The 27,916-nt window shown below is 45.4% G+C and overlaps 1 protein-coding gene across 1 annotated transcript; it reads left to right on the plus strand.

The window, feature by feature from the left end:
* Positions 1-745: 745 nt before the first annotated feature.
* On the plus strand, positions 746-27,916 carry LOC143952317 (regulator of cell cycle RGCC-like). The gene is made up of 5 exons (XM_077465201.1): positions 746-914; positions 10,644-10,787; positions 18,594-18,686; positions 18,775-18,837; positions 27,407-27,916. Exons 1-5 carry the CDS (start codon positions 902-904, stop codon positions 27,412-27,414), a joined length of 321 nt encoding a protein of 106 aa, XP_077321327.1. The 5' UTR covers positions 746-901; the 3' UTR covers positions 27,415-27,916.

Genomic DNA, 27,916 nt, shown 5'->3' on the forward strand with positions numbered 1-27,916 from the left:
GATAAAAATAAAAGAAAATGGAGGGACTACATAATGGTAATAAGGTAAAAAAAAAACAGAAGGCAATTATTTTAAAAAGAACAGTACATCAAATCAATGAGTACAGGTACTGGTGATCACAAATATAAATAAAAACAGATAAAAAAACCAATGTGGGGAGCAAGCATAGCGAACCCAATGCGTTTCGTCCTCAAAGACTTCTACTGGGGCATGGTTACTGGATGGGCAGACTGTGGGCAAGATTAAATGTGCTCTGAAATGTTGGTAAATACCTGTAAGTGAAACTTCAAGTCATTCGTTTTGGTGTTTGGGGGGCCACAAGTTGGTGGCCCCCAAATAATTAAGATACTGAGTCAGCCTGGGCCACTCCAGTAGGTGGACGACTGCCTGGTTACTGGAAGGACTGTGGGCAGGCTAAGATCTGAAATGTTGGCAGACTGTATATGCTTGTAAGAGAAAGTGAAAATTCCTCAAAATAAGATCAAGACTCCTTCCCTAGTAGACAGGGCTGTGCTGTGTGATGGAGCTGTGTAAATCTCAGCACTGGATGGACTGCCTTAATAAGAGGGATTTGTTTTGTATTTATTAATTCTGTGTATTTGGCTGTTTGCCTGCAGTTCAAAAGAAAATGTTTGCCACATAAATAAATGTCTCATTGGATTTTCCTTGCATGCTTGTGTAACGTCTTCTTAGAACCTCGCTGTTCGTAGTAGGAAGTTCTATGATAAGCTCACTGCTGCGCGTTATTTCCATTCACAAACCACATCCAGCAGAAGACATCCTCGCACTGAGCTTCTCTGTAACTGGTCTACCAGGAATACAGGGCTGGGCTTGTATGCCAACAAGACTCTCTGTACTCGTATTGTCACAGTGATTCCCTGAGAGCGAGAAAGGAGCAACCATGGACAGGAAAGGTGAGACTAACATTCTAAAACTGATATATTTATAATTTATATATTCTATCAGAATGTGATGGAGGTCATCTTTACAACTGATGAACATGAACAATAATCTGTATGGTGCAACAAGTGGTCCAACAAGTCTTTTTTTATTCATATACAAAAAAATAAATATATATATATATATATATATATATATATATATATATATATATATATATATAAACGCAATTCGGACTGAAATTATTATCAAATTTTACATCGAACTTCAGTTTATATATATATATATATATATATATATATATATATATATTACATTTTTTTACTTCATATTGAGCTGTGTGTGCATATGTGGATATAGACATTTAATATTATTATTTTTTAATAATTTATTATTAATAATAATAATAATAATAATAATGTATTTTTATTTGTTTGTCTTTCAATTGTCTTCATCTTGTCTTCCACTTGACATTTGTTTATTCCAAGCATATTTATTTTGCAAGCAATATGCTGGGAATAAACAAATGTCAACTGGAAGACAGGATGAAGACAATTGAAAGACAAATAAAGAAATAAATAAAAATGCATTATTATTATTAATAAATAATTAATAATAATATTAAACATCTATATGCACATAGCTCAATATGAAGACAAAATGTAATTAATATATATATATATATATATATATATATATATATATATATATATATATATATATATATATATATATATTAGACGTGCGCTTCGTTTCCATATTTATTTTTGCAAGCAGATGAGTTGATTTGCTAAAAGTACATAGACTGCACACTTTTCAAAGTGCAGTTGCTCCAGGGCTCAGTAAATGAGGTGAAGCTTTACTTTGCAAAGAATGGCCAATCACACGCAAGAGAGAAAAAACAAAACAAAACAAAAAAACATTTTTGCTTGCAGATGATAAGATGGAAGCCAGCAGAGCTTCAGCTCATTTGCTAAGCTCTGGAGAAACTGCTCTTGCAGAGAGAAACTGCAATTCCAAAGTGCACAGTTTATTTGCTTTTAAAAAAATCAACCCCAGCATGTGTATGTTTGCTATGTACAGCAACAATATATTTAACCACTTCAATACTGGGCACTTATACCCCCCTCCTGCCCAGGCCAATTTTCAGTTTTTAGCACTGTCGCACTTTGAATGACAATTGGCCGGTCGTGCTACTCTGCACCCATATGACATTTTCTATCATTTTTTTCACACAAATGGAGCTCTCTTTTTTTGGTATTTAATCACCACTGGGGTTTTATTTTTTCCAAGAAAAAAAAAAAAGACTGAAAATAAATATAATTCTAAATAAGTAAGCTTTCTCCTTCACTAATGGGCCCTGATGAGGTGGCACTGATGAGGAGGCACTAATATGCCGCACTGATGGGTGGCACTGGGCACTGATAGGCAGCATTGATGGTCAGTAATAGGTGGCACTGATGGGCACTGATAGGTGGCACTGATTCTAAATAAGTAAGTTTTCTCTTTCACTGATGAGCGTTGATGAGGCGGCACTAATATGCGGCACTGATGAGCACTGATAGGTGGCACTGATAGGCAGCATTGATGGGCACAGAGAGGTGGCATGGCAAGGACACAGCGCACCTGCAACTGCCTCACCGCACGTCCGAGAAGTGACACTGTGCAACGTCATATGACGTTGTTCCAGAAAGAAAGGAGGTCCCACCCGCCGTCATTTTACTATATGGCGGGTGTGAGAAGGTTATTTAAGGTCTATCAGGTATGGCTTTTTTTTTTTTTTTTTTTTTACATTTTTGTTTTCCGTTTGAGCTTTAGTTAGCAGAGGGCATGTTGGACCTTTGTAAAGAGACTACTGCTTTTACATAGACATAAAAAGGCCTTCTCTGCAGCACCCTGGCAGGGCACAGGCTTTTCTACTTAGGCCCTGACTACTTTGGGAACACAATAAACTGCACGCTATCAAGATATTGAACGCCTTTTGTTTTGATTAACCTGGAATATATATAGCTTTTGGGTTCCTATATCTGAGACTCGATCAAAGCTAACCCCAAACTCGATCTTCAGCCAGCCAGGTGATGTTCCCTCCCACTGCTTGTAATGAAGTGGCTGCCCAGCTGCTCAGGTTGTTATTACAAGGGAGCCGACCATTGGCTTTAACCACTTGCCACATGCCATATAGCAATATGACGTCAGCAAAGTGGTTGCAATATCCTGACCAAACATCATATGACGTTGCCAGGATATCAAGCCGCTGCGCACCCCTGGGGGCGTGCATCGCAGTGATCATTGTTGCGGTGTGTCAGTCTGACAGAGACTCTTTACCACTCCGTGTCCAATCACGGCTGATCACAGTGTAAACAGGAAGAGCCGTTGATCGACTTTTCCTCACTCACGTCTGTCAGATGATTATCAGTGCAGCTGTCTGAGAATGCCCACACTGGACCACCAGGGACATCACCAGGACCACTAGGGATGTTACCACCGGGTATGCCACCCTAGACCACCAGGGATGCCAATCAGTGCCCACAATGGATGCCAATCAGTGCCCACAATGCGGATCACTGGCAGGCAATCCACGATCCACGCCTTTAACCGGAAGTGAAGCAAAGACGCGTTTCATCATCAAGACGTCATCTGGCGCGCAATGTGGCAATCTCAGCACACCCCAAACGCAATGCAATTACATAGTTACATAGTTACATAGTTACATAGTTACATAGTTAGCCAGGTTGAAAAAAGACACAAGTCCATCCAGTTCAACCTTAAAAACAAATAAATAAAATAAAAAATAATCGTACAATCCAGATACCCAATTTTATGCCCACAATTGATCCAGAGGAAGGCGAAAAAAAAACCCAGCAGAGCATGCTCCAATTTACTACAGCAGGGGAAAAAAATTCCTTCCTGATCCCCCAAGAGGCGATCGGATTTTCCCTGGATCAACTTTACCTATGTTAGTACCTAGTTATATTATGTACCATCAGGAAAGTATCCAAGCCTTTCTTAAAGCAATCTACTGAACTGGCCAGAACCACCTCTGGTGGGAGTCTATTCCACATTTTCACTGCTCTAACTGTGAAGAAACCTTTCCGTACTTGAAGCTGAAATCTCTTTTCCTCTAGACGTAAAGAGTGCCCCCGTGTCCTCTGGGTTGACCGTACAGAGAACAACTCAACACCAAGTTCACTATATGGACCCCTAATATATTTGAACATGTTAATCATATCCCCCCTTAATCTCCTCTTCTCAAGAGTGAATAAATTCAGTTCATCTCATCTTTCCTCATAGCTGAGTTCCTCCATGCCTCTTATCAGTTTGGTTGCCCTTCTCTGCACTTTCTCCAGTTCCCCGATATCCTTTTTGAGAACTGGTGCCCAAAACTGAACGGCATATTCCAGGTGAGGTCTTACTAATGATTTGAACAGGGGCAAAATTATATCTCTCTCTCTGGAGTCCATACCTCTCTTAATACAAGAAAGGACTTGGCTCGCTTTGCAAACAGCAGCTTGGCATTGCATGTTGTTATTGAGCTTATGGTCTACCAAAACCCCCAGATCCTTACCAAAACCCCCAGATCCTTGACCCCCAATTCTGTCGCAATGGATGCCTGACAGGTTCGCGCAACAAACTGTGCCTCTAAAAGACAAGTTGCCTGAAATCAGCTCCTGAAAACGCATATAGGGCAGTCCATTCAAGTGGAAAAAAATAAAAATCGCATAGCTGGAATGCTTGGAACACTTGTGGCATGCAATGAATGTAGTTGTGCACTAGTGTGGGGTTCAAAGGGTGAAGGCAGGTGGTAAGGGGGTGATGCAGCGCCTCTATTATCACCTGTCAGATGCTGTCTGAAGAGTGATCCCAACGTGGATCTCTCTTTAAGGACCAAAGTAAGTGTGAACAAGCCCATATAAAAAAAACTTGCACAACTGCATTTAGGTCTCATTTAGACATGCGGTTAAGGGGTGGTAAAAATCTGTGGTCGCACTGCGTTTTCTATGCCCCCACAACTGCCCTCCCTCCTTTTAAGCTGAAATGATAACAGATAGGGGTGTTCACATGCTACGGTCGTGATGCTTTGCTTCATGCCCACGGCAGAAAAACTATGCAATATGTCACAATCAGCAGGCTGCAGGTGTGACCCATTCAAGTGAAAACACCCTTGGAATCGCTTGCAAAGAACGAGGTAGTTCGGCAAAAATAGGGATTAAAAGGTTTGGATCACATTTTAGAGGCCATTGGCAGGTGGTTAGGAGGCAATGTGACCCCTTACTGCCCGTCAGTGGTCTCTGAAAGGTGATCCAAATGTGGATCGCTCTTCAGAGGACTGGCGGGTTTACACACAGGTCCAAACCTCGGTTAAAGGGGGGGGGGAAATTTACTCAACTTTGACATTTATATATTTATTTTTTTGTTACACTTTTGGGCTCATGCACATTGATGCATGCTGTTACACAACACCAGAATTCAGGGTATTTCTGCTGCCAAGAGTCACAGGTGTGGCATTGAACCACCTATGCAATTCAGCAGGCGGCAGCTGTATGCTCCTATCTGCACATGTTAAACGTGTACAGGGTTGGATGTGCACCCCTGGATGCTTCCCGGGGGTGCATCTCCATTCCTGTATTAATGTGACCGTTCATATGGGCAGATTCCAGCATACAGCCACAGCCTGTCACGGATTGGTTCAGGCAGCTGCATGCAAAAACTGTGACTCCCAGGTGTAGAAATACTCTGAATTCTGTCCATGTTCATCAGTGTGCGCTCACGTGCATGAGCCCCGAAATAATATTGTTTTTATTAGATTGGGTTTTTTTATGCTCTTTTTTGTATGAAGTCGCCCCCACCCCTGTCTTATATTGCCTTTCCTCTGCCTTTTGTTTGCTTTCATCTCCTTTCCTTCCTCTGCATCCTTTTGTTGTCATATGTCTAGAGCAGACCTCAAACCATATATGAGTGTTTATTATATACCGCTACATACAGATATGGATTGTACAGAAAGCAATTCAGCAAGCTGATTGAGCCCCACACTTACTAATCACTCCACAGCAACATTTGGCAAATAAAGGATTTGTTTTATGATTAATTCTAACAAAACTCTTTCTATAAAGTTATCTACATAAATAGAGCCTGCCCATTGAAATAGGGTTCCTATCAGAGCGCCCTACTTATATCAGGGTCCCTTCAGATCCCTCCCTTATATCAGGGTCCTCATCAGAGCAAACTCTTATATCAAGGTCCCAATCAGAGAACCCTTCTTATATCAGTGTCCTTTCCGATCCCTCCCTTATATCAAGGTCCCCATCAGAGCAACCTCTTATATCACTAAGCTCTAACGAGCAGGGCCCTCTGATCCCTCCTGTATTGATTTGTATTTTAAGTGTAATGTCTGCCCTCATCTTATAAAGCGCTGCGCAAACTGTTGGCGCTATATACATCCTGTATAATAATAATAATATCACGGTCCCAATCAAAGAACCCCCTTGCATTAGGTTCCTCATCAGAGTACCCCATTGCAACAGGTTCCCCATTAGAGTCCTTCCTTAAATCAGAATTCCCATCAAAGACCCCCTTAATATAAGGGTCCCAATCAGAGCCCCCTTACATATGGGTCCCCCCTTACATCAGGTTCCCCATCAGAGTGCCCCCTTTTATCAGGTTCCTCATCAGAGCACCCCCTTATATCAGGGTCCCCATCAGAGTACCCCCTTGCATCAGGTTCCTCATCAGAGTGCTCCCTTGCATCAGGTTCCTCATCAGAGAACCCCCTTATATCAGGGTCCCCATGGGAGCAACCTCTTATATCAAGTTCCCCATCAGAGAACCCTCTTGCATCAGGTTCCTCATCAGAGTGCCCCCTTACATCAGGTTCCTCATCAGAGTACCCCATTGCAACAGGTTTCCCATTAGAGTCCTTCCTTATATCAGAATTCCCATCAAAGACCCCCCCCTAATATCAGGGTCCCAATCAGAGCCCCCTTACATCAGGGTCTCCCCTTAAATCAGGTTCCCCATCAGAGTGCCCCCTTGCATCATGTTCCTCATCAGAGCACCCCCTTATATCAGGGTCCCCATCAGAGTACCCCCTTGCATCAAGTTCCTCATTAGAGTGCCCCCTTGCATCGGGTTGCTCATTAGAGTGCCCCCATGCATCGGTTTGCTCATTAGAGTGCCCCCTTGCATCAAGTTCCTCATTAGAGTGCCCCCTTGCATCGGGTTGCTCATTAGAGTGCCCCCATGCATCGGGTTGCTCATTAGAGTGCCCCCTTGCATCAAGTTCCTCAATAGAGTGCCCCCTTGCATCGGGTTGCTCATCAGAGTGCCCCCTTGCATCAGGTTCCCCATTGGTGTCCTCCTTACATCAAGGTCCCCATTAGAGTCCTCCCTTAGATCAGGATTCCCATCAAAGAGCCTCTAATATCAGGATCCCCATCAGAGTGCCCCCTTGCATCGGCTTCCTCATCAGAGTCCTCCTTACATCAGGGTCCCCATTAGAGTCCCCCCTTACATCATGTTCCCTATCAGAGTGCCCCCTTGCATCAGGTTTCCCATCAGAATGCATCCTTATATCAGGACCCCCCCCCCTTACTTTAGAGTACCCCATACATCAGAATCCCTGCTGCTTACATCAGGTTCCTCATCAGAATCCCACCTTAAATCAGGTTTCCCATCAGAGCCTCCCCTTAAATCAGGGTCCCCTCTTAAATCAGGATACTCATAAAAGACCCCCCCTTTACATCAGGGTCCCCATCAAAGTCCCTCTGTTACACCAGGGTCCCTATCAGAGTCACCAATTTAATCACATTCCCCATCAGAGTGTCCCCTTGAATTGGGGCCCCCTCTTAAACCAGGGTACCCATCAAAGCCCCCTTATATCAGGGCCCATATCAGAGTATCCTCTTACATCAGGGTCCCCATCAGAGCCCCTCCTTATATCAGAAGCAGAGACTCTAAGCAGCCTTTGCTGACCTTAATCCTCAATCAGCAAACACTGAGGATACACAGATGACCCTATCTGCAGGCCAGATAACGTCCTCAGTGGCGGCCCGCCCATAGGGGGCGCCCGGGCGCCGCCCCCCCCTCTCCCTAGGTGTAAAAAAAAAAAAAAAGTAAAAAAAAAAAAAAAGTAAAAAAAAAAAACGGGCCCTTTAAGACATTTAAAAAAAAAAAAAAAAAAATGTCATTTAACAATTTAACATAGTGTACTGTGGCGCCGGTCACAGTGCACTATGAGAAGCGCCACGTCCATGCAATCACAGGATTGCATTCATGGCGCTTCATTTGCGGGTTAAAAACCCGCCTTGTGGCGCACTGCAGAACGCCGACTAGCTTCCGCCCGTAAAATCACTGTGATTCTACGGGCGGGAGCATTGTCACTCTTAGACAGGCAGTCACTTCCGGCTTTCGGCTGCTTCACGAAACCCGGAAGTGACGTAGGCAGCTCCGTTCCTTAGCCCGAGCGGAGCTGCCAGACAGTGAGAGGTGAGTCACCGCATAAAGGCTTTCTAGCCTCTACTTTGTGGAGAATGTTCGTGCATTTAGCTGAATGAATGCAAAAAGCTTTCACAGCCAGAAAGGTTTCCCCAGGCCAGGCGACTTTTGCCGTGGCCAATCAGAGAATGAGCTCTGAAGGGGGAACTCCACGCCAAATTTCTGAAAAAAAATTTGACGTGGGTTCCCCCTCTGAGAGCATACCAGGCCCTTAGGTCTGGTATGGATTCCAAGGGAAACCCCCTACGCCGAAAAAACGGCGTGGGGGTCCCCCAGATCCACACCAGACCCTTATCCGAGCACGCTACCCGGCCGGCCAGGAAAGGGGGTGGGGACGAGCGGGCGGCCCCCCCCCTCCTGAGCCGTACCAGGCCGCGTGCCCTCAACATGGGGGGGTGCCTTGGGGGAGGGGGGGCGTGCAGCGGCGGCAGCAGAAGACCGGGCCACCGCCTGTAAAAGAGCTATAAGAAGGCGCGGTGGCCCGGCAGAAGAACCGAAGAGGGGGACAAGACCCCCGAAGTCGGGAGAAGAGGCCGGCGGCGAGGAAGAAAGCCGGGCTCCTCCGCTAGTAAAAGAGCTACAAGAAGATAGCGGAGGAGTCCGGCGAGAAGACCCCCGAAGACGGAAGACCCCCGGAGCTGTGCAATAAAATATTTTAACCCTGTGTTGTGTTTTTTTTTTTTACTTTTTTTCACAGGTGAATGGGTAGGGGTACATTGTACCCCATACTCATTCACATAGGGTGGGGGGCCGGTATCCGGGGGCCCCCTTATTAAAGGGGGCTCCCGGATTCCGATAAGCCCCCCGCCCGCAGACCCCGACAACCAACGGCCAGGGTTGTCGGGAAGAGGCCCTTGTCCTCATCAACATGGGGACAAGGTGCTTTGGGGTGGGGGGGCCGCACGCCCCCCTCCCCCAAGGCACCCCCCCCATGTTGAGGGCACGCGGCCTGGTACGGCTCAGGAGGGGGGGGCCGCCCGCTCGTCCCCACCCCCTTTCCTGGCTGGCCGGGTAGCGTGCTCGGATAAGGGTCTGGTGTGGATCTGGGGGGGAACCCCACGCCGTTTTTTCGGCGTAGGGGGTTCCCCTTGGAATCCATACCAGACCTAAGGGCCTGGTATGCTCTCGGAGGGGGAACCCACGTCAAATTTTTTTTCCGATTACATAAGGGGCGTGTTTTATGAGAAGTGGGAGGGGCCAAAATGGTGGGCGGGGTCATGATGGGCGGGGTCTGGCGCCCCACCATCCAAAAACTTCCCCAGCCGCCACTGCGTCCTATTGTGGGCCAAATGTGATCCCCTTGATGGACTATTCCAGCCTTTCTCAACTTTTGTACCTTGTAGTACAGAGGAACCCTTGAAATATTTTTATGTTGTGGGCAGTCCCTGCTAAAGTATTACTCCTCTAGCTCGTGGCACATTTGTATGGTCAATACATTGTAAATATAACAATACATAAAAAAAGAATGTAGTGCACCTGACACATTTCACATCCAGTGCAGATGTTTTTTTTTAACACTGCCTTCCTCTATAAGAAAATAATATTTCAGTAACAATCACGAAATGGAACAAATAATAGCCGCCAGAAAAGAAACACCAACAATGAAAATTGTAATGGTCAATGGAAAAGAGTCTTCTTATATTGCTAGTCGACTTACCAGTGGCCAATAGCAGAAGGGCCCCTTATATTAAGGCTCAGTGAGAGAAGGACACTCTTCATTGTTGACCAGTGGGAAAACTGCCCCCTTACACACAGCTAAAAATATAATTGTAGTTAATTATAAATGTAGTTAATAATGGGATTTTAAAACTCTTCATTGCTCAAGGAACCCCTAGTAACCTCTAGGGTACCTCAGGGTTCCATAAAAACCAGGTTGAAAAACCCTGGGACTGTCCTCTTCCCCTTATTTATTTGATGAACCTTTTGGAATATTTGTATATGTCCCCGACCTTTAATGCTATAGCTAGTTCATGAGTATCCTTGATGCCCATTGCATTTCCTGGGCCCTTTCATATGGGCTCCTTCTATAACACATGTAATGTCAATTGTCCTTCTCAGTATCATATCTTGGAGTCCACCAAAACCTTATTTTGCCTTATTCTATTGAAATCTATGGTGCTGAACTTTAATTTCTCAATTTGACAATTATATTATATTATATATTTCAAACCGGATATTATGATGTTATATTTATACCAACAAGTAAGCAAAACGGAAAGTATGACCCTGCACTAATGATCCTGTGTGATCAGCCTCTCTAGGTGAAGATTTAGCTTCCACCCTGATGGAATTTGATGACGCTTTGCAAGACTTTACAAGAGGACCTTGTGAATCTGAAGAACACCTCAAGAAACTTAAACAGCATCTAACTTCAATCAGTAGTCATAATTCAGAAGGTAAGTGACACATTGTGTGTATAAAAAATGAGCCCCACAGGAGAGGGAGCACACAGCATAGATGTAGCCAGACAAGTGGGAGAATTGTGTGCTCCCTCTCCTGGGGGGCTAATTTTCATTGTTCCATTGCCTTCCTGATAAGAGCATGATGATTTCCTCAGTGTTATAAGAAGCCCTCCCAAGTACCTGTGTGCCCCTTGTGGCTGTGCTTTACCCTATGCTGGCTTCACTGGTTGCTCACTGCTCTTTCCATCTGGAAGCTTCTGGATCGCTGTTGGGACATGGCTGTCTGGTTTTCACAAAATCACTCTGTGGCTGTGACATGTACTTGCATTTATTTTGGCAACATATAGAAATAAAATCGCTCTACACATCCCTGAAGGAGTTTCCTAAAACACGTCATATGTGGTCCATGCGACTTGCCGTGGCGACCCTATCACAGTATTCCCTGGATCTCTCTAGAGTTTTGCTCTTCTGTTTTTTGCCATATCTATGTAATTCAGATGTCTATAGCCACCTATTGATTCAAATTGTAATTGTTTATATTTCAATAAATTTTGTATACTCCTTTTACATACTCCTTATGTACTACTACTTGGGTCATTAAAGTCCCATAAGGGGGGGGGTTCCTTCTCCACTCTACCCTTATATTGGTGGGCAGTAAGAGAGGCTCACTCTTACACTGATTTCCAGTAAGAGAGGTTCCCTGTGTCAGAAGCCATGAAACAGACTGAGACAGAAGTATAATCAAATCACACTTGTTTATTAATAAAAATAAAAAGGTAAATAGAAAAAAGCGTAGTTAAGCATAGCCAGAGTCCTGTAGCCAGATCGGGTAGTCAGCCAGTCCAAAGTTAATTAACCAGATCGGGTAATCAGCCAGGCCGGAAGTCAGGGATCCAAGGAGAGCAACCGCAAGCAGGATAAGAAGCCAGGTGGGATGTCAGTAAGCCAGTCTTGAAACAAACAACAGGAGATGGTTCCCTGTGATGTGACCAACGTGAAGGGAAATGAAAAAGTGAGCAGGAAGGCTTTAAATAGGCAGGTCAGACGAGCATCATCAGGAACAGCTGGTAACTGTGGAAAGAGAAGAGAGCTGGCAATTAGCCGACAGCTGAGCGGCCAGCCCAGAGGAGGAAGGGCTAAGCCAGCCCTGACAGTACCCCCCCCCCCCCAATGACCCCTCTCCCTCGGAGGGCCACGGGCTTGAGGGGAAACCGTCTATGGAACTCACGAAGGAGAACAGGGGCATGTACGTCAGAGGATAAAACCCAGGAGCGTTCCTCCGGACCGTACCCCTTCCAATACACCAGGTACTGTATGCGCCCGCGGAACCTACAGGAGTCAACAATGGATTGTACCTCATACTCCTCATGGTTCTCAACCAGAATAGGGTGAGGACGTGGCACCGAGGTGGTAAATCGGTTACAGACCAACTGTTTCAATAAGGAGACATGAAACACATTAGAGATGCGCATACTAGGAGGAAGGTCCAACGCGTAAGCTACTGGGTTAATTCTGCGAAGGATACGGAATGGCCCAATGAACTGAGGTGCAAACTTCAGTGAGGTGACAGCCAGACCCTGTCCCCAACCTAGTAGGAAGGCGACGGCAGGCGTCTGCGGTCACCATGGAGTCTATACCTATCATTAGCATGACGCAAAGCCTCCTGGACTTGTACCCAAGTGGAACGAAGACCACAGAGATGCTCCTCTAACGCAGGAATACACTGCGGAACAAACGAGTCAGGTAACATGGAAGGTTGGAAACCATAATTCGCCATAAATGGAGACAATCGGGAGGCAGAATTCAAGGCACTGTTGTGAGCAAACTCTGCCCAAGTTAATAGGTCAGACCAGTTGATATGATGGTCAGAAATATAGCAATGTAGGAATTGCTCCAAGGACTGATTGGCTCGTTCTGCGGCCCCATTAGACTGCGGGTGATACGCAGAAGAGAACGCAAGCTGGATTCCCAACTGTGCACAGAAGGCTCGCCAGAACCGGGAGACAAACTGACCGCCCCTTTCCAAGACAATCACCTTGGGTAGCCCATGTAAGCGAAAGATCTCCCGAGCAAAAATGGAAGCCAGTTCCTTAGAGGTGGGCAACTTCTTAAGTAGAATACAATGACACATCTTTGAGAACCGGTCAACCACCATAAGGATAACAGTGTTGCCTTGGGAGTTGGGCAATTCCACAATGAAATCCATAGACAGGTGAGTCCAGGGCCTCTCTCCATTGGGTATGGGTTGTAGGAGGCCCACTGGAAGGTGTCGTGGAGTCTTACTCTGGGCACACATGGGACAGGCAGCTACGAAGGCAGTAGGGGTGCAACGGATCGTCACTGATCCGTGATCCGAAAGGGTCAACTCGCTCGGATCGGCACATGCCGCGATCTCGGCCTTAGGAAAGTCCGCGGCTTCGGCCTAGCTCCGAAGCGGCGGCCATCTTTCTACACCCGACGGAGCGATTACTTGTAAACAAACCGGCGTCATGTCATGACGCTGGTTTCTCTCTCCCCTCTCTGTACTAACCTGTACAGTGGAGGGGAGAGATCCTGAGATGGAAGCAGCCATCCCTCCATACCCTGCAGTACCCAGCAATACCCTGCCAATACTCTGCAGTACCCCAATACTCTAGCAATACTCTGCAATACCCCAATACTCTGCAATACCCTAATACTCTAGCAATACTCTGCAATACCCCAATACTCTGCAATACCCCAATACTCTAGCAATACCCCAATACTCTAGCAATACTCTGCGATACCCTGCCAATGCTCTAGCGATACCCTTCCAATGCTCTAGCAATACTCTGCGATACCCTGTCAATACTCTGTGATACCCTGCCAATACTCAGCAATACCCTGCCTGCCAATACTCAACAATACCCCGCCTGCCAATACTCAGCAATACCCTGCCTGCCAATACTCTGCGATAACCAGCCATACTCTGCGATACCCAGCCGTGCCCAGCCATACTCAGCCGTGCCCAGCCATACTCAGCCGTACCCAGCCATACTCAGCCATACCCAGCCATACTCAGCTATGCTCAGCCGTACCCAGCCATACTCAGCCAATATTACAGTGGGGGAGATTGTGGATATTACAGTGGGGACTATATGGTGGTGGAATTTTCACAGGTTTTTCCAAATTAAATTATTATTTGCTGATCCGAAAAATGATCCAATCCGTGACTCTGATCTGAGGAACGATCCGATCCGTGAGTTTTTTAATTTGTTGCACCCCTAGAAGGCAGTAACATCAGCCCGTAGACTAGGCCACCAGAATTGTTGGGAGATGGCCCAAATGAGTTGATTCTTCCCAGGATGGTCAGCTGCCTTGGGAGAATGTTAAGTCTGGAGCACTGCAGTACGGAGACTCTCTGGGACAAAGCTGCAGTCACAAGGTTTATCAGGAGGAGCATGGACCTGAGCAGCAAGAATATTGTCACCCAAAGGAGAAGTAAGACTGGTGCCAACCGTAGCCAAGATACGATCAGGAGGAATCATAGGAACCGGAACCGACTCCGACTTGGAAATGGAGGAAAATTGTCGTGACAAGGCATCAGCCCTTACATTCTTAGTACCGGGTAAGAATGAGACAATGTAATTAAAGCTCGACAAGAAAAGAGCCCATCACGCCCTTCTGGGAGAGAGTCGCTTAGCCTCAGACAAGAATGTAAGATTCTTATGGTCAGTAAAAATAAGAACGGGCACAGTGGTACCTTCAAGGAGATGTCTCCATTCTTTCAGGGCTAAAATGATCGCCAACAGCTCTCTGTCACCAATCTCATAATTGCACTCAGCGGTTGACAATTTTTTGGAAAAGTAGCCACACAGATGCATAGCGCTCTCAGAGTTAGGACGTTGAGACAGAAGGGTGCCAACTCCCGTCTCAGAAGCATCAACTTCTAGGATAAAAGGCAACGTAGGATCAGGATGTGCCAACACAGGAGCAGAAACGAAGGCAGCCTTGAGCGTCTCAAAGGCCTTAATGGACTCCGGAGACCAACTCTGTGGGTTACCGTCCTTTCAGGTCATATCAGTCAGAGGCTTGACCAGAGACGAGAAGTTACGAATAAACTTCCGATAGTAGTTGGCAAAGCCCAGGAAACGCTGCAGAGGACGTAAACCCACGGGTCGAGGCCACTGTAGGACTGCCAACAGTTTCTCTGGGTCCATCGAAAAACCAGCAGTGGAAATGAATGAATGTAACCTGTTCACGATGGAACTTGCACTTCTCCAGTTTACAATAGAGATTGTTCTCTCTTAGTTTCTGAAGTACACGACAGACATCTGTGTGGTGGCTCTCCAGGAACTTGGAAAATATGAGGATATCATCGAGATAAACCACCACACACAATTGCAACAAATCTCAGAGGACATCGTTAATAAATTCCTGGAAAACTGCCAGGGCATTACAAAGGCCAAAAGGCATTACCAGGTATTCATAATGGCCTGTTCTGGTATTAAATGCAGTTTTCCACTCGTTGCCCTCCTTAATGGACACGAGATTGTATGCCCCTCTCAGGTCAAGCTTTGTGAAAACCTTTGCTCCCTTGAGGCGGTCAAATAACTCCGTAATCAATGGAATCGGGTAGGCATTCTTAATCATGACACGATTGAGACCACTATAATCTATACAAGGTCTCAGTTCACCCCTCTTCTTTTTCACAAAGAAGAAACCAGCACCAGCAGGAGACGAGGACTTGCGGATGAAACCTCGAGAAAGTGCAACATACTCCTCCATGGCCTTATCCTCCAAGACCGACAAAGGGTAAACCCGGCCACGAGTAGGTATGGCACCAGGTTGAAGATCAATTGCGCAATCATAAGACCGGTGTGGAGGCAAACTACCAGCTTGACCTTTATCAAAGACATCGCCAAAATCATGGTACTCCTCCGGCAAGGAGGGTAGTGAAGAGGTGCACAGGACCTTGGATACCTTCAGGAAGCATGTCTCACTGCATTGTGGTGACCAGGAGAGAACCTCAGTACGGAGCCAATCAAAAGAGGGGTTGTGCCTCTGTAACCAAGGATAACCAATAACCAGCAGAAATCTGGGTGAGGAAATAACTTGGAATTGGATTATCTTATGGTGAAGAGCCCCTATGGCCATGGACAATGGAACCGTCTCATGAGTCACCTAGGCAGGCTGTAAAGGTCTACAGGCCTGCAGCCCCAGAGTCGATTATAGCCTGTATCTCGATGGACGACTCAGCCCAAGAAAGGGTGACCAAAACCAGGGGCTTATCCTTCTGGATAACTGGGGATGAAACAACGCCACCTAAGGTCTGTCCATGACAGGACCTCAAGGTTCGGGCATTCCCTGGACGGGTAGGACAAGACTTCAAAAAGTGACCTGCCTGGCCACAATAAAGGCACAATCTCTCCCTCCTCCTAAAGGCTCTCTCATCCGCAGAGAGACGCGTGAAGCCCAGGTGCATGGGTTCATCTTCACTGACCAACTCGGTACCAGGAGGCATGGGAGGTGAGGGAGGCATGGGTGGGACTACAAAGCTCGGAGGCAAACGTACAGGAGGCTTCCGCAAGCGCTCCTTAAGAGAAAGTCTCTCTCTGAGTCTGGAGTCAATGAGGATGGCAAATGAGATCAAGCTCTCCAGCTCAGTGGGTATATCTCGGGCTGCTATCTCATCCTTGATGGAATCCGAGAGACCATGAGAAAAAGCAGCCACGAGGGCCTCATTGTTCCAAGCAACCTCTGTTGCCAGAGTACGGAATTCAATGGCGTAGTCGGCAACAGTTCTCATACTCTGTTTGATGGACATGAGGCACTTAGCAGCAGAAGCGTAGCATGCGGGAACATCAAAAACCCTTTTAAAGGAGGCCACAAACTGAGGGTAACTCAAGACAACAGGTTTTTGCGTCTTCCATAGAGGGTTAGCCCAGGCCAAGGCTCTCTCAGAAAGCAAAAATATCACGAAACCTACTTTGCTTCTGTCTGTGGGAAACGCCTGGGGCAGCATTTAAAGTATATCTCAACCTGATTGAGAAACCCTCTGCATTGAACTGGATCACCCCCCAAATCGCTGGGGAAGTGGAGCAGAACCAGACATACCTCTTATAGAGGTAATACTCGAGGCGGGTGTCTGCACAGAGACTGGCGCAGCAGCAGGGACGGCCTGCGACTCAGGTTATACCAGAGCAGCCACCGTGGGGGATTCCAGGTGAGCCGTGTGATTCAGGGGCGTTTGTAACGCCAAGGCAAACTGATCCATGCGGTGATCTTGCTCATCCAATCTGGAAAAAATATTACCAACAAGTGGAATGACTGTATCTTCTGAATTCATGGCCTTCGCGTACGGTCAAAAACCATGAAACAGACTGAGACAGAAGTACAATCAAATCACACTTGTTTATTAATAAAAATAAAAAGGTAAATAGAAAAAAGAGTGTCAAGCATAGCCAGAGTCCTGTAGCCAGATTGGGTAGTCAGCCAGTCCAAAGTTCATTAACCAGATCGGGTAATCAGCCAGGCCGGAAGTCAGGGATCCAAGGAGAGCAACCGCAAGCAGGATAAGAAGCCAGGTGGGATGTCAGCAAGCCAGTCTTGAAACAAACAGCAGGAGATGGTTACCTGTGATGTGACCAACGCAAAGGCAAATGAAAAAGTGAGCAGGAAGGCTTTAAATAGGCAGGTCAGATTAGCATCATCGGGAACAGCTGGTAACTGTGGAAAGAGAAGAGAGCTGGCAATTAGCCGACAGCTGAGCGGCCAGCCCAGAGGAGGAAGGGCTAAGCCAGCCCTGACACCCTGTCAGAAAACATGAAATCAGACTGAGACAGAAGTACAGTTAAATCACACTTGTTTAATAATAAAAGTAAAAAGAACAAACGTAGTCAAAACTGCGCCAAAGTTCAGAAACCGGAACAGATAGTCAGAAGTCAGGGATCAATGTAGTGGAACAGCAAGCAGGATCTGGAGCCAGAAGGGATGTCAGCAAAGCCAGTCTTTAAACAGGAATGCAGGAGATGTTTCTTGTGATGTTGATCAAAGCGAAGGCAGAGATCCTCTGGACTGGGCGGCTTAAGTAGGCAGGACTGATGAGCAGGATCATCAACAGCTGAGTAACTGTGGAGAGAGATGGGAGCTGGCAATTAGCCAACAGCTGAGCGGCCAACTCCAGAGAAGTAGGGGCTGAACCAAGCCCTGACACTCCCTCTTAAATTGGTGGACAGTAAGAGAGGTTCCCCCTTACATTGGTGGACAGTAAGAGAGATTCCCCCTTAAATTGGTGGACAGTAAGAGAGGTTCCCCCTTAAATTGGTGGACAGTAAGAGAGGCTACACCTTAAATTGGTGGACAGTAAGAGAGGCTACCCCTTACACTGATAGTTAGTAGAAGAGGTGGTCTATTACAATGCCCTATTACACTGGTGATCAATATAGTGCTTCCTGCTCAGTGATGTTTGGAATCAAATTATGTAGGCACTTTTCAGTAGGTAATGAATTCACCTATTCTGACTCCGCACCAAACCCCTTGCCATTTCTGGAGAAACCTTAAGGAAACACACAACCTTGATTGCAAAAAGCTGCTTTGATCTATCTCTGCCATAGTGTTAGCCAAGAAAAATTGCAGGGGCATTTTATATATGAGAACACGGAGGTGTTTTTCTAGGCAGGCAATCAATTGAGCTAAATATTAACTTTCTATTTTATGATCTCTGTAGCAAACTATAGCTATAACCTAACTATTTAATATAGGAAATCCCCCCCCCCCCCATGTTTCCTTTTACAGAAAACATTTCTCCTATTCTGTCATTTAATTGATGTATCTTTGCAGATGTGAATTCATCTCCAAGAAGCACCACATATAACACAGAGGAAACTTTAAGTCATTCAGTTACCAGCATAACATCAAGGCACCAACCAAAAGGTAAGATCGTGAAATGTGATGCCGTAGATTATTTTTTCATTTTCATTATGATGTGACAGTTCAGCAGTTCTTTGCTTTATTTCTGTAGCAAAACTTGGTGATACAAAAGAACTTGAAAACTTCATTTCTGATCTGGATAACTTTCTCACTGGTAAGTGGAAGACAATTGTTATAAGCTACAATTCATATAACTGGGGCCAAAAAGGACCCAACACTAGCCAAGAACCCAACACCAGCCAAGAACCCAACACCAGCCAAAACATTCTTTGGACTCTTCCTTTGGCAACTGATTAACTTACTCCAAGGAAGTAGGTTGGGCTATTGAACACTGGCATTTCTTTTTAATATTTCAGCTTTTTTCAATTTCCTGTGTGGTTTCAGTTGAATCAGCACTACCCTATGATATAATAATCACATTATGTTTAGTAGACTGAACTTGAAAGAACTTGCTTGTCACCTTAGAGATCTTGGCATTGCTCAATCTATACAGTATAACCAAATCTATATGGACACTGCCAAGATGATGGCGTTCAGATGTTTCCAGTAAAGGGTACTGTTAATGCTATAGCATACAAAGACAGTTTAGGCAATTGTGCTCTTCAAACATTGTGGTAATAGTTTGGGGAAGGCCCTTTTCTGTTCCGGCATGACTGTCCCCTGTACACAGTCATCTCTATATATGACATGGTTTGACCAGTTTGGTTTGGAGGTACTTGAGTGTCTTATACAGAGCCCAGAACTCAACCCTACTGAACTAATTTCAGATGAATTGGAAAGATAGTTTTAAACTAGGTCTTCTCAACCAATATCAGTACCTGTCAGCACAAGTGGAAGTGCAACAGGTAGCACTTTGGTACAGGAGGAGCGTGAGTGCTTGAGGATGTTGTTTGAAAAAGTTTATACCAGTGAGGCCAACCAAGAGGAACCAGCAGGATGTGCAGGCAGGCACATTAGATGATCTGTCGGTAAGGCCAACAGGAAGTACCACCAGAAGTTAGGGAAGAGCTCTGGTTTGGCACTGGGTTCAGGACAGCATGGACCAGTTAAGACATCAGCATGCAGGCAGCAGGGACACTCACTCAAGTCCGCAGCTATATCTCCAAGTATACCTGATTAGGCACCCAAAGCAGTAGTGAAAGCAGGCCAAGGTCAGCAACGAGCAGGTATTTCAGTGCCTAATCATAGGCAGGATCAGAGTCAGAGACAAAGCTGAGGTTAGAAAGTGGATAGCCAAGAGTCCAAGCAGAGGGACAAAGAAGGGCTCAAAAGTAGGTCAGAAGTAAGCTGGGTTGGTAATGGAAAAGCAGGCGACAGAGCACAGGTTGGGTCACCAGGAACTTGCTGAAGACCAGTCAGCATTGACAATTAATCAGGATTTAAATAGGCATGACTAAGCTCCCCATGACTCAGCTCCAAGGGCAGAGTGAAACACATTGGGGGCATGGCCTGGCTGGAGTCTTCATGCGGGGCTTTGCAGAGATGTGCAACTTCCAGGACTTTTCCCTTTTCCATTAGATGTCTAATCCTGGGACGAACTCTGTCCTTGTCTGAACTCCAAGTGGTTGCTACATAAGAGGACCTGGTGGAGCCTTGAGCAGCCCCTGTCAATGGGGTTTGGTTCACAAGCTTTTAATAGGTGCCACTGCAGACACTGGATTTGCATGCATACTCGCGTATACACTGCATGAAAATCCTGCATGCAGGCACATGCCCAGCTACATCTTTATGTGCAGAGCCATGAAACAGAACACATGCAGGTACTATAGCCAGCTGGCTAAGATGTATTACCGGATAGTACTTGACCGCACAAATACTATTTTTGGCCGAATGGGCACAACTTCCCACAACACTACTCCAAAATCTTATAGAGAGCCTTCTCAGAAGAGTGGAGGCTGTTATAGCAACAAAGGGGGCAACTCAATATTAATGGCCATGATTTTGGAATGGGATGTCCACCAAGCTCACATAAGTAGCTGTCATAGGTGCGCACAAATTTTGGTAATATATTATATTTTGTTATGTTCACAGAATCTTTCTAAGGTGTTCTGATAAGCAGATGAAAGTTGCAATTTGCATAACTTCCTACACCTATTTATAAAGAATGGCAAATTACCTGCTCATTGTTTGGCTGCTTGTCTTGCTGCTAAAAAAAAATTCCAGGTTATCGTGGTGCCTTGTAACCTTTAAGTTAAGGTTTTTTTTTTTTGTTATAGTAAATTTCTGTATAGTCCTGTTCCCCTTGCCTTTCTGTATTTGCCAACGTGTCCACGCTGTCTTCTCTATAAGGTCCAATGCCCATTCTGTCTTCCCCATACCTTTCTCTATGTTCCCTCTGTCTTCTTTTTTTCCCCCCGCTCCCCAATCCCCTTTGGTTTCTTCTGTGCCCATGCCACCTCCGTATTCTCTTTATGGTTACAGTTAAGTGAACATGCACAAACCTGTAAAACCCCTAACTATTTTAATGTGATCCAAGAAAAAACAACATCTCAAAATAATCCTAAAACATACAAGTGCACAAATGATTTCAAATGATAATGTCTAATAAAGGCGTAAATCTAATAAAGGGTACAAATGATGCATAAATGCTCTATGGAAAGACAAATTGAAATAATGCCTAGTACACACTGGGCCAAATGTCAGTTGGCATCAGTCGGTTTAATAGAAACCGGCCAACATTCGGCCTGTGTGTACTGCAGCCAGTCCGACAGAAGCTAGCCGACTTCTGTCGAAGAGCCATGATCGAAAAGGGTCTGCCAAATGGCAACCAACCAACCAGTGTGTTCTGGAGGGAGGGCCGTCCCCCTGGCAGAACACAATAGCTCAGCAGGGGAGAGTGTTGTACTAACATTAAATTGTTAGTACAACGGCTCCTCTGGAGCTTTTCAGTTTTATTTTACGTTCAGCCACAAAACTACTAGTGTGTATCAGGCCTAAAACTGGCCATAGACTGAGCAAATTTCTTTCCTGCAACCACAGACAGTGTTGACGGGGGAATCCCTCCTGCTAGGTCATTGTGTTCTCCTGGCTAGTGGCTATAACAATGCAAAATCCACCAGGTTGGTTGTGCCCAAGTTGATTGATCAATCAACTTGGGTACATTCAACCTGCCCATACATGGTTTGAATCTCGGCTGGTTCCTGCTCAACTGGCCGAGATTCTAACCGTCTATGGCTGTTTTAAAAAAATGCCCTTGAAAGTGCAAATGTGTTAATTGCCTGAGGGAGGGAGTTGGGTGTGGGATTATGAGGTAACCTTGATGTGACGGTTAAGTAGAGTTAACAGGACCTACTGGTAACCCTCAGCTCAGTTGGCATATTTTTTGTACTTTTGGGAATAAGTAAGTTCAGTCCAGTAGAACCAAGAAAAACATCAATGGACACACTTAGATTCTACATAGAGCATGGTCTGAATCCCAACTCCAATCCAAGAAGTCTCCCTTCCTCTCCACAAGCAACAACTTTTAAAATATCATAGATAAACCCTTTTTTCTTGCAGTCTTCTGACATTTCCAATGATGTTATGTGTCTGTCCTCTTCTGCCCCAGCAGTGACAATGGGCAACCCTTATGCCCTGTACACACGACCGGTTTTCCCATCGGAATAAACTCTGAAGGTTTTTCCGACGGAATTCCGCTGAAACTGTCTTGCATACACACAATCACACGAAAATCCGATCATCAAGAACGCGGTGACGTACAACAAATAGGACAGGACTAGAAAAAGGAAGTTCAATAGCCAGTAGCCAATAGTTTCCGTCTTGTACTTGCTTCAGAGCAGGCGTCGTTTTTGGTCCCTCGGAACACCATACAGACGAGCGGTTTTCCCAATAGGAATTGGTTCCATCCTAAATATTTAGAACATGTTCTATTTCTAGGTTCGTCAGAATTTTCGGAAAAAAAAAAGTCAGATGAGGCATACACAGGATCGGAATATACGATGAAAAGCTTCCGTCAGACTTTTTCTGTCTGACATTTCGCTTGTGTGTATGCGACATTACTTCTGGAGAACAGAATGTGTGAGCTCCATGCAATCCATGAGCCCACGACGGCACGTTGATACACTCCGATGATGGCCTGAGCTTACAGGAACTGGGTTGTATAAGTCTCTAGGGGACAGCAATAAAACAGGAAAGTTGGGCTTTAAAACTGGCCAAAATTGGATTGTCCTGTACAATTTTTGGGACAATCAATCTCTGTATACTGTGGGGTTAATTTACTAAAACTGGAGAGTGAAACCAATCAGCTTCCAGGTTTTTTTTCTTTTTGTCAGAGGTTAAAGCGGAGGTCCACCTTAAAGTGGACCTTCCGCTCATCAGAACCCTCCCCCACTCCGGCGCCACAATTGGCACCTTTCAGGGGGGAGGGGGGTGCAGGTACCTGTACAGTACAGGTATCTGCACCCACTTCCGGGATAGCTCTCTGCGGAAAGGGGCGTAGATTTCCGAAAGTCCCCCTGCTGCCTGCTGGGAAACACACAGATCCCAGAGGCAGCGGGTCCATCCTTATTGCGCAGCGCGACTCGCGCATGCGCAGTAGGGAACCGGGAAATGAAGCCGAAAGGCTCCACTTCCTGATTCCCATACCCAAGATGGCGGCGGCAGCACCCGAGAGACGATCGAGAGATCGGCTTCGGGTGCCGACATTGCGGGCGCGCTGGACAGGTAAGTGTCAATATTTTAAAAGTCAGCAGCTGCAGTATTTGTAGCTGCTGGCTTAAAAAAAAAAAAAAAAAATGCGGAGTCCCGGCGGACTCCCGCTTTAATTGAACAAGCTGAAGTTAGAAGCTGATTGGCTACTATGCACAGCTGCACCAGATTTTGCACTTTCCAGTATTAGTAAATCAACCCCTTTATATGTAACATTTCAAGGTGGAGATCCATCCAAGAGGGGAAGCTCCATTTTTTTGCACCCTTCCCTCCTCCACTGCCACATTTGGCACTATTTTGGGTGGAGGGGGGAGCGGGTACCTGTTTTAGTTAGGTACCCGCTCCCACTTCCGACTCAAATCGCCGTGGCGAACTGAGCCAGAAGTTCGCCCCTTTCCTTCCCCTGCAGTCTTCTAGGATACATCACAGGTCCCAAAAGACTACTTGACCATTCACAAGGCACAGCGTGACTCGCACATGCCCAATAGGAACCCAGCTGTGAAGCCGCAAGGTTTCACTTCCTGTTTCCCTTACTAGAGATGTCGGTGCCTTCGCCTGAAGCCGATTAAAGAATTGGCTGGGGTGAGGACATTGTGGGATCCCTGGACAAGTAAGTGTTTTTATATTAAAAGCAGCTACAGTATTTGTAGCTGCTGACCTAAAAAAAATTCTAAAGGAGCCTGGAGCTCTTCTTTAACCACTTGCCAGCCAGCCGCCATCATTATACTGCAGCAGGTTGACACGTTCCCGCAAATCGTCATAGCTGTACGGTGGCTCCTTTAAGAGCCATAGCAGGCACGCGTGCGCACCCCGCTGCAGGCGGGGGACCCAATGCATGTGGCCGGCGGATGTGATGTCCGCCGGCCACCCACGATCATGGACATGAGAACCAGAATGGGGATTTGTGTATCTAAACACACAAATCCTTGTTCTGATAGGGGAGGAGAGACAGATCTTCTGTTCCTACTAAGTAGGAACAGTGATCTGTCTTCTCCTCTAGTCAGTCCCTTCCCCCCACAGTTAGAAACACACCTAGGGAACAGACATAACCCCTTGATCCCCCCCTAGTGTTAACCCCTTTCCTGCCAGTAACATTTACACAGTAATCAGTGCATTTTTATAACACTGATCAATGTATAAATGTCAATGGTCAAAAAAAAAGTGTCAAAAGTGTCTGATCAAAGCGGGGTGATGTTATACACATGTGGTATTCCTGCCCGAGGCTGGAGGGGTTTTGGTCTAGGGTTTTCGGTTTGCTGCAGACACTCTTCCATCTAACGGTCCGACAGGACGCCAGGCTTGCCCTATTACATTGTCTGATACCCGGCTTGCAAGGTCCTCAGCAGAAGCTGGCCACCTACCTCTTTATAGCTACTAAGTGGACCATTGCCCAGGCCTGGAAGACCCAGCGGGTAGATCTTCAAGGGGTGAAGACACGTATGACTGCTATGCTACTTCAGGAACGCATGTCCAGCATTGTGCATGATTCACACGCAAAATTTCTCAAGATCTGGGAGCCATGGATCTCTTTCGAGTTCTCTACACTCCAAGCAGCATGTCTAGGCCTGGTCTGACTCCCCTCGGTGGGACGTCCGTGTCCGAGTTTCCCTATCCCTTCCCTCCCTATTCTTTACTCTGACCTTCTTTCTCTTGTTTCTTAGCTCTTTTCACTTTTTTTAATAGCCTCTAACGTTCCTAGCAATCACGGCTGCCCCCCATAGAAGGGGGTAACAGGAGACGGGCTTCCCTTCCAGGGACGATGAAGGGGACAGGACACTTTGTACTGTAGCCTACCTCAATATCCTCCCCTAGCTACATTATGCTACCTGTTAATTGTGATGGTTTTCCCTGTGGATTACTTCTTATGTTTGTAGCCCCTGTGAGGGCGTTTAATGAGCACATTACACTTTCTTGTTCACTCAAATTTTCAAAAAAACATATTGAAATAGAAAAAAAAAAAAAAGTGTCTGATCTGTCCGTCTCAATGTCGTAGTCCCACTAAAAATCGCAGATCGCCACCATTACTACTAAAAAATAAATAAATAATATAAATGCCATAAATCTATTAACTATTTTGTACACGCTATAACTTTTGTACAAACCAATCAATATACACTTATTATATTTTATATTTTTATACCAAAAATATGTAGAAGAATACATATTGGCCTAAATTGATGAAGACATTTTTTTTTTTTTTACTTTTTTTGGGCATATTTATTATAGCAAAAAGTAAAAAAAAAGTTTTTTTCAAAATTGTCGCTCTTTCTTTTTGTTTATAGCGCAAACAATAAAAACCACACAGGTGATCAAATACTACTAAAAGAAAGCTGTATTTGTGGGGGAAAAAGGACATCAATTTTGTTTGGGTACAGCATGACCGCGCAACTGTCAGTTAAAGCGATGCAAAAAATGGTCTGGTCATTAAGGGGGCAAATCCTTCCGGTCCTTAACCAGTTCCCGACCGGCGCACACCAATGTACGTCGGCAGAATGGCATGGGCAGGCATATTGGCGTACAGGTATGTCCAATCTTCAATGCTGCCCTGCCACCGGGAGCGCGCCGCCGCCGGCGCGCTCGCGTATCGGTCGGGACCCCCGTGAGTCCGGTCGTGGGTCCTGCGGACTCGATTGCCACGGGCATACCCGCGATCGTCTCACGGGACGGCTGAATGGAGGAAATGCCTAGCAAAAAATAAAAACGCAGGGGTGATCAAATACCACCAAAAGAAAGCTCTATTTGTGGGAAAAAAAAGGACGTCAATTTAGTTTGGGAGCCACGTCGCACGACCGCGCAATTGTCAGTTAAAGCGACGCAGTGCCGAATCGCAAAAAGTGGTCTGGTCATTGACCAGCAAAATGGTCCGGTCTGTAAGTGGTTAAGTGGTTAAAGTGTTACAAAACCCACAACAGTAAAATCAGTCTGTATATGCAGTAAGGCATGCTTGTTATATTCACTGTGGAACCTAAGGGGTTGCATTGTGTAAAAAAAAAAAAAGGCTGTTTGACCCTGACTTCTCTGATCCTCCCCCTTCTTCCACTGTCTTGAATCCATCTCCTGATGGAAGAGAGGCTTGGGGACAAGCTGCACATGCTCAGTTTCTTGTGTCTTGCCAGAGAGTTTTTTCTTCTTGGGAGAGTGCATGTGATCAGCACAGGGCCAATCAGCACTGTCCAGACAAAGGGTCAGGGGTCCTGCAAACTCATAGGACAGTCAGAGGAGAATGAAAACTCCTCCTACAAGCTTTAATTAGACACTGATAGAAGTCTCAAGACTACTATATACTGCTGATGAGAAAGGGTATTTATCAGTTTATATTTACTAAAATAATTGCATTTCCATGTCCTGTGTATGGTTGGAGACCAGATATAGTGACTGCAGGGTCCTGGGTTTAGAAAGACTTTAACTCTGTGAATACATGTTTTAAAAATGAGTTGAGTTTAATGCTTAAAGTGGTGTTGCACAGAAAAAAATAAAATAATTAAAATTCCTAAAAAAAATAAAAATTGGAAAAAATAAAATGTTAACTCACCTCTAAATGCCTGTTGCTAGGGGGTCCCTCGTAGTCTGCCTCCTTCAGTGCCTGGGCTGGTGACATCACTTCCCCTCGGCGCAGAAAGGGCTCAGCTCTGCCCTCTCCTTCCTGTCAGTCATCTGAGACACGTGACAGGTTCCAGATGACTGTGCGGCCAACCACGCTGCACAGCGCCGGTCGCGCATGCACACTGTGTGCCCGGCTGTGAAGCCACAGCCAGGTGCCCACAGTTAGAATGCCGGCGCCGCCGAGCGGAGGGGGGAACGAGCAGGGCTTCATTCCCCCACATCGCTGGACCCTGGGACAGGTAAGTGTCCGATTATTAAAAGTCAGCAGCTGCAGTATTTGTAGCTGATGACTTTTAATTTTTTTTCTTTTTAAGGGGAACTCCTCTTTAATACTTTAAAATAGAATTGATGACCTATACAATTATAAAGTGCTTGTGGCATTATGAGAAGTGATGTTAAAATAGAGAAATGATTGCTTTTCCAGATAAAATTAGAAATGAGTTACAATTTCTCTTCTGTTTTATCTCCTGCAGATTTCTAAAAGAAGAAGTTGTCTGTGATCATAAAATGTCTGGTGAAATCTCCTACTTCCTGCTCAGCAGCTGACATTATTCTTTATTATATTTAAGTAACAAGGGTTACCAAGGGTATATTAGTCATTAAACTTAGACAATATGTCTTCTTTTTATGGATTTAAAGTTGAACTCCAGACAAACAGTAAAATACACAGATGATACACAGACAGAGTAGAATGATAGACGCAAGATTAAAGGGGTGCTACTGTGGACAGCATTCGCAAGGCAGAAAAAACTAAAAAACGAATTGAAAAGGAAACAAAAGAATAGGGTATATAGATGCAGATGATATATGTTGCATTAAAACAGTGTGACTGTATACATTATATTGGCAAAAGTATTGGGGCATCTGCCTGTGTGTGTATATATTTTTTTTTAAATAACAAAGCAATGTCACAGTTTCACTCTCACTTAGAGCTTTTCCGAATGTTTATACTGAAATATTAAAATAATATTATATTTATGGAA

Source organism: Lithobates pipiens, unplaced genomic scaffold, assembly GCF_037356315.1.
Source record: "Lithobates pipiens isolate NorthernLeopardFrog02 unplaced genomic scaffold, aLitPip1_a1.2 Scaffold_1, whole genome shotgun sequence".
Taxonomy (NCBI): Eukaryota; Metazoa; Chordata; class Amphibia; order Anura; family Ranidae; genus Lithobates; species Lithobates pipiens.

What these genes read in the sequence shown, in the direction of transcription:
- LOC143952317 (XM_077465201.1), top strand. An exon ending in CAGTAGTCATAATTCAGAAG is followed by an intron (nt 10,788 to 18,593) that starts GTAAGTGACACA and finishes GTATCTTTGCAG; the next exon opens with ATGTGAATTCATCTCCAAGA. An exon ending in ATCAAGGCACCAACCAAAAG is followed by an intron (nt 18,687 to 18,774) that starts GTAAGATCGTGA and finishes TTATTTCTGTAG; the next exon opens with CAAAACTTGGTGATACAAAA.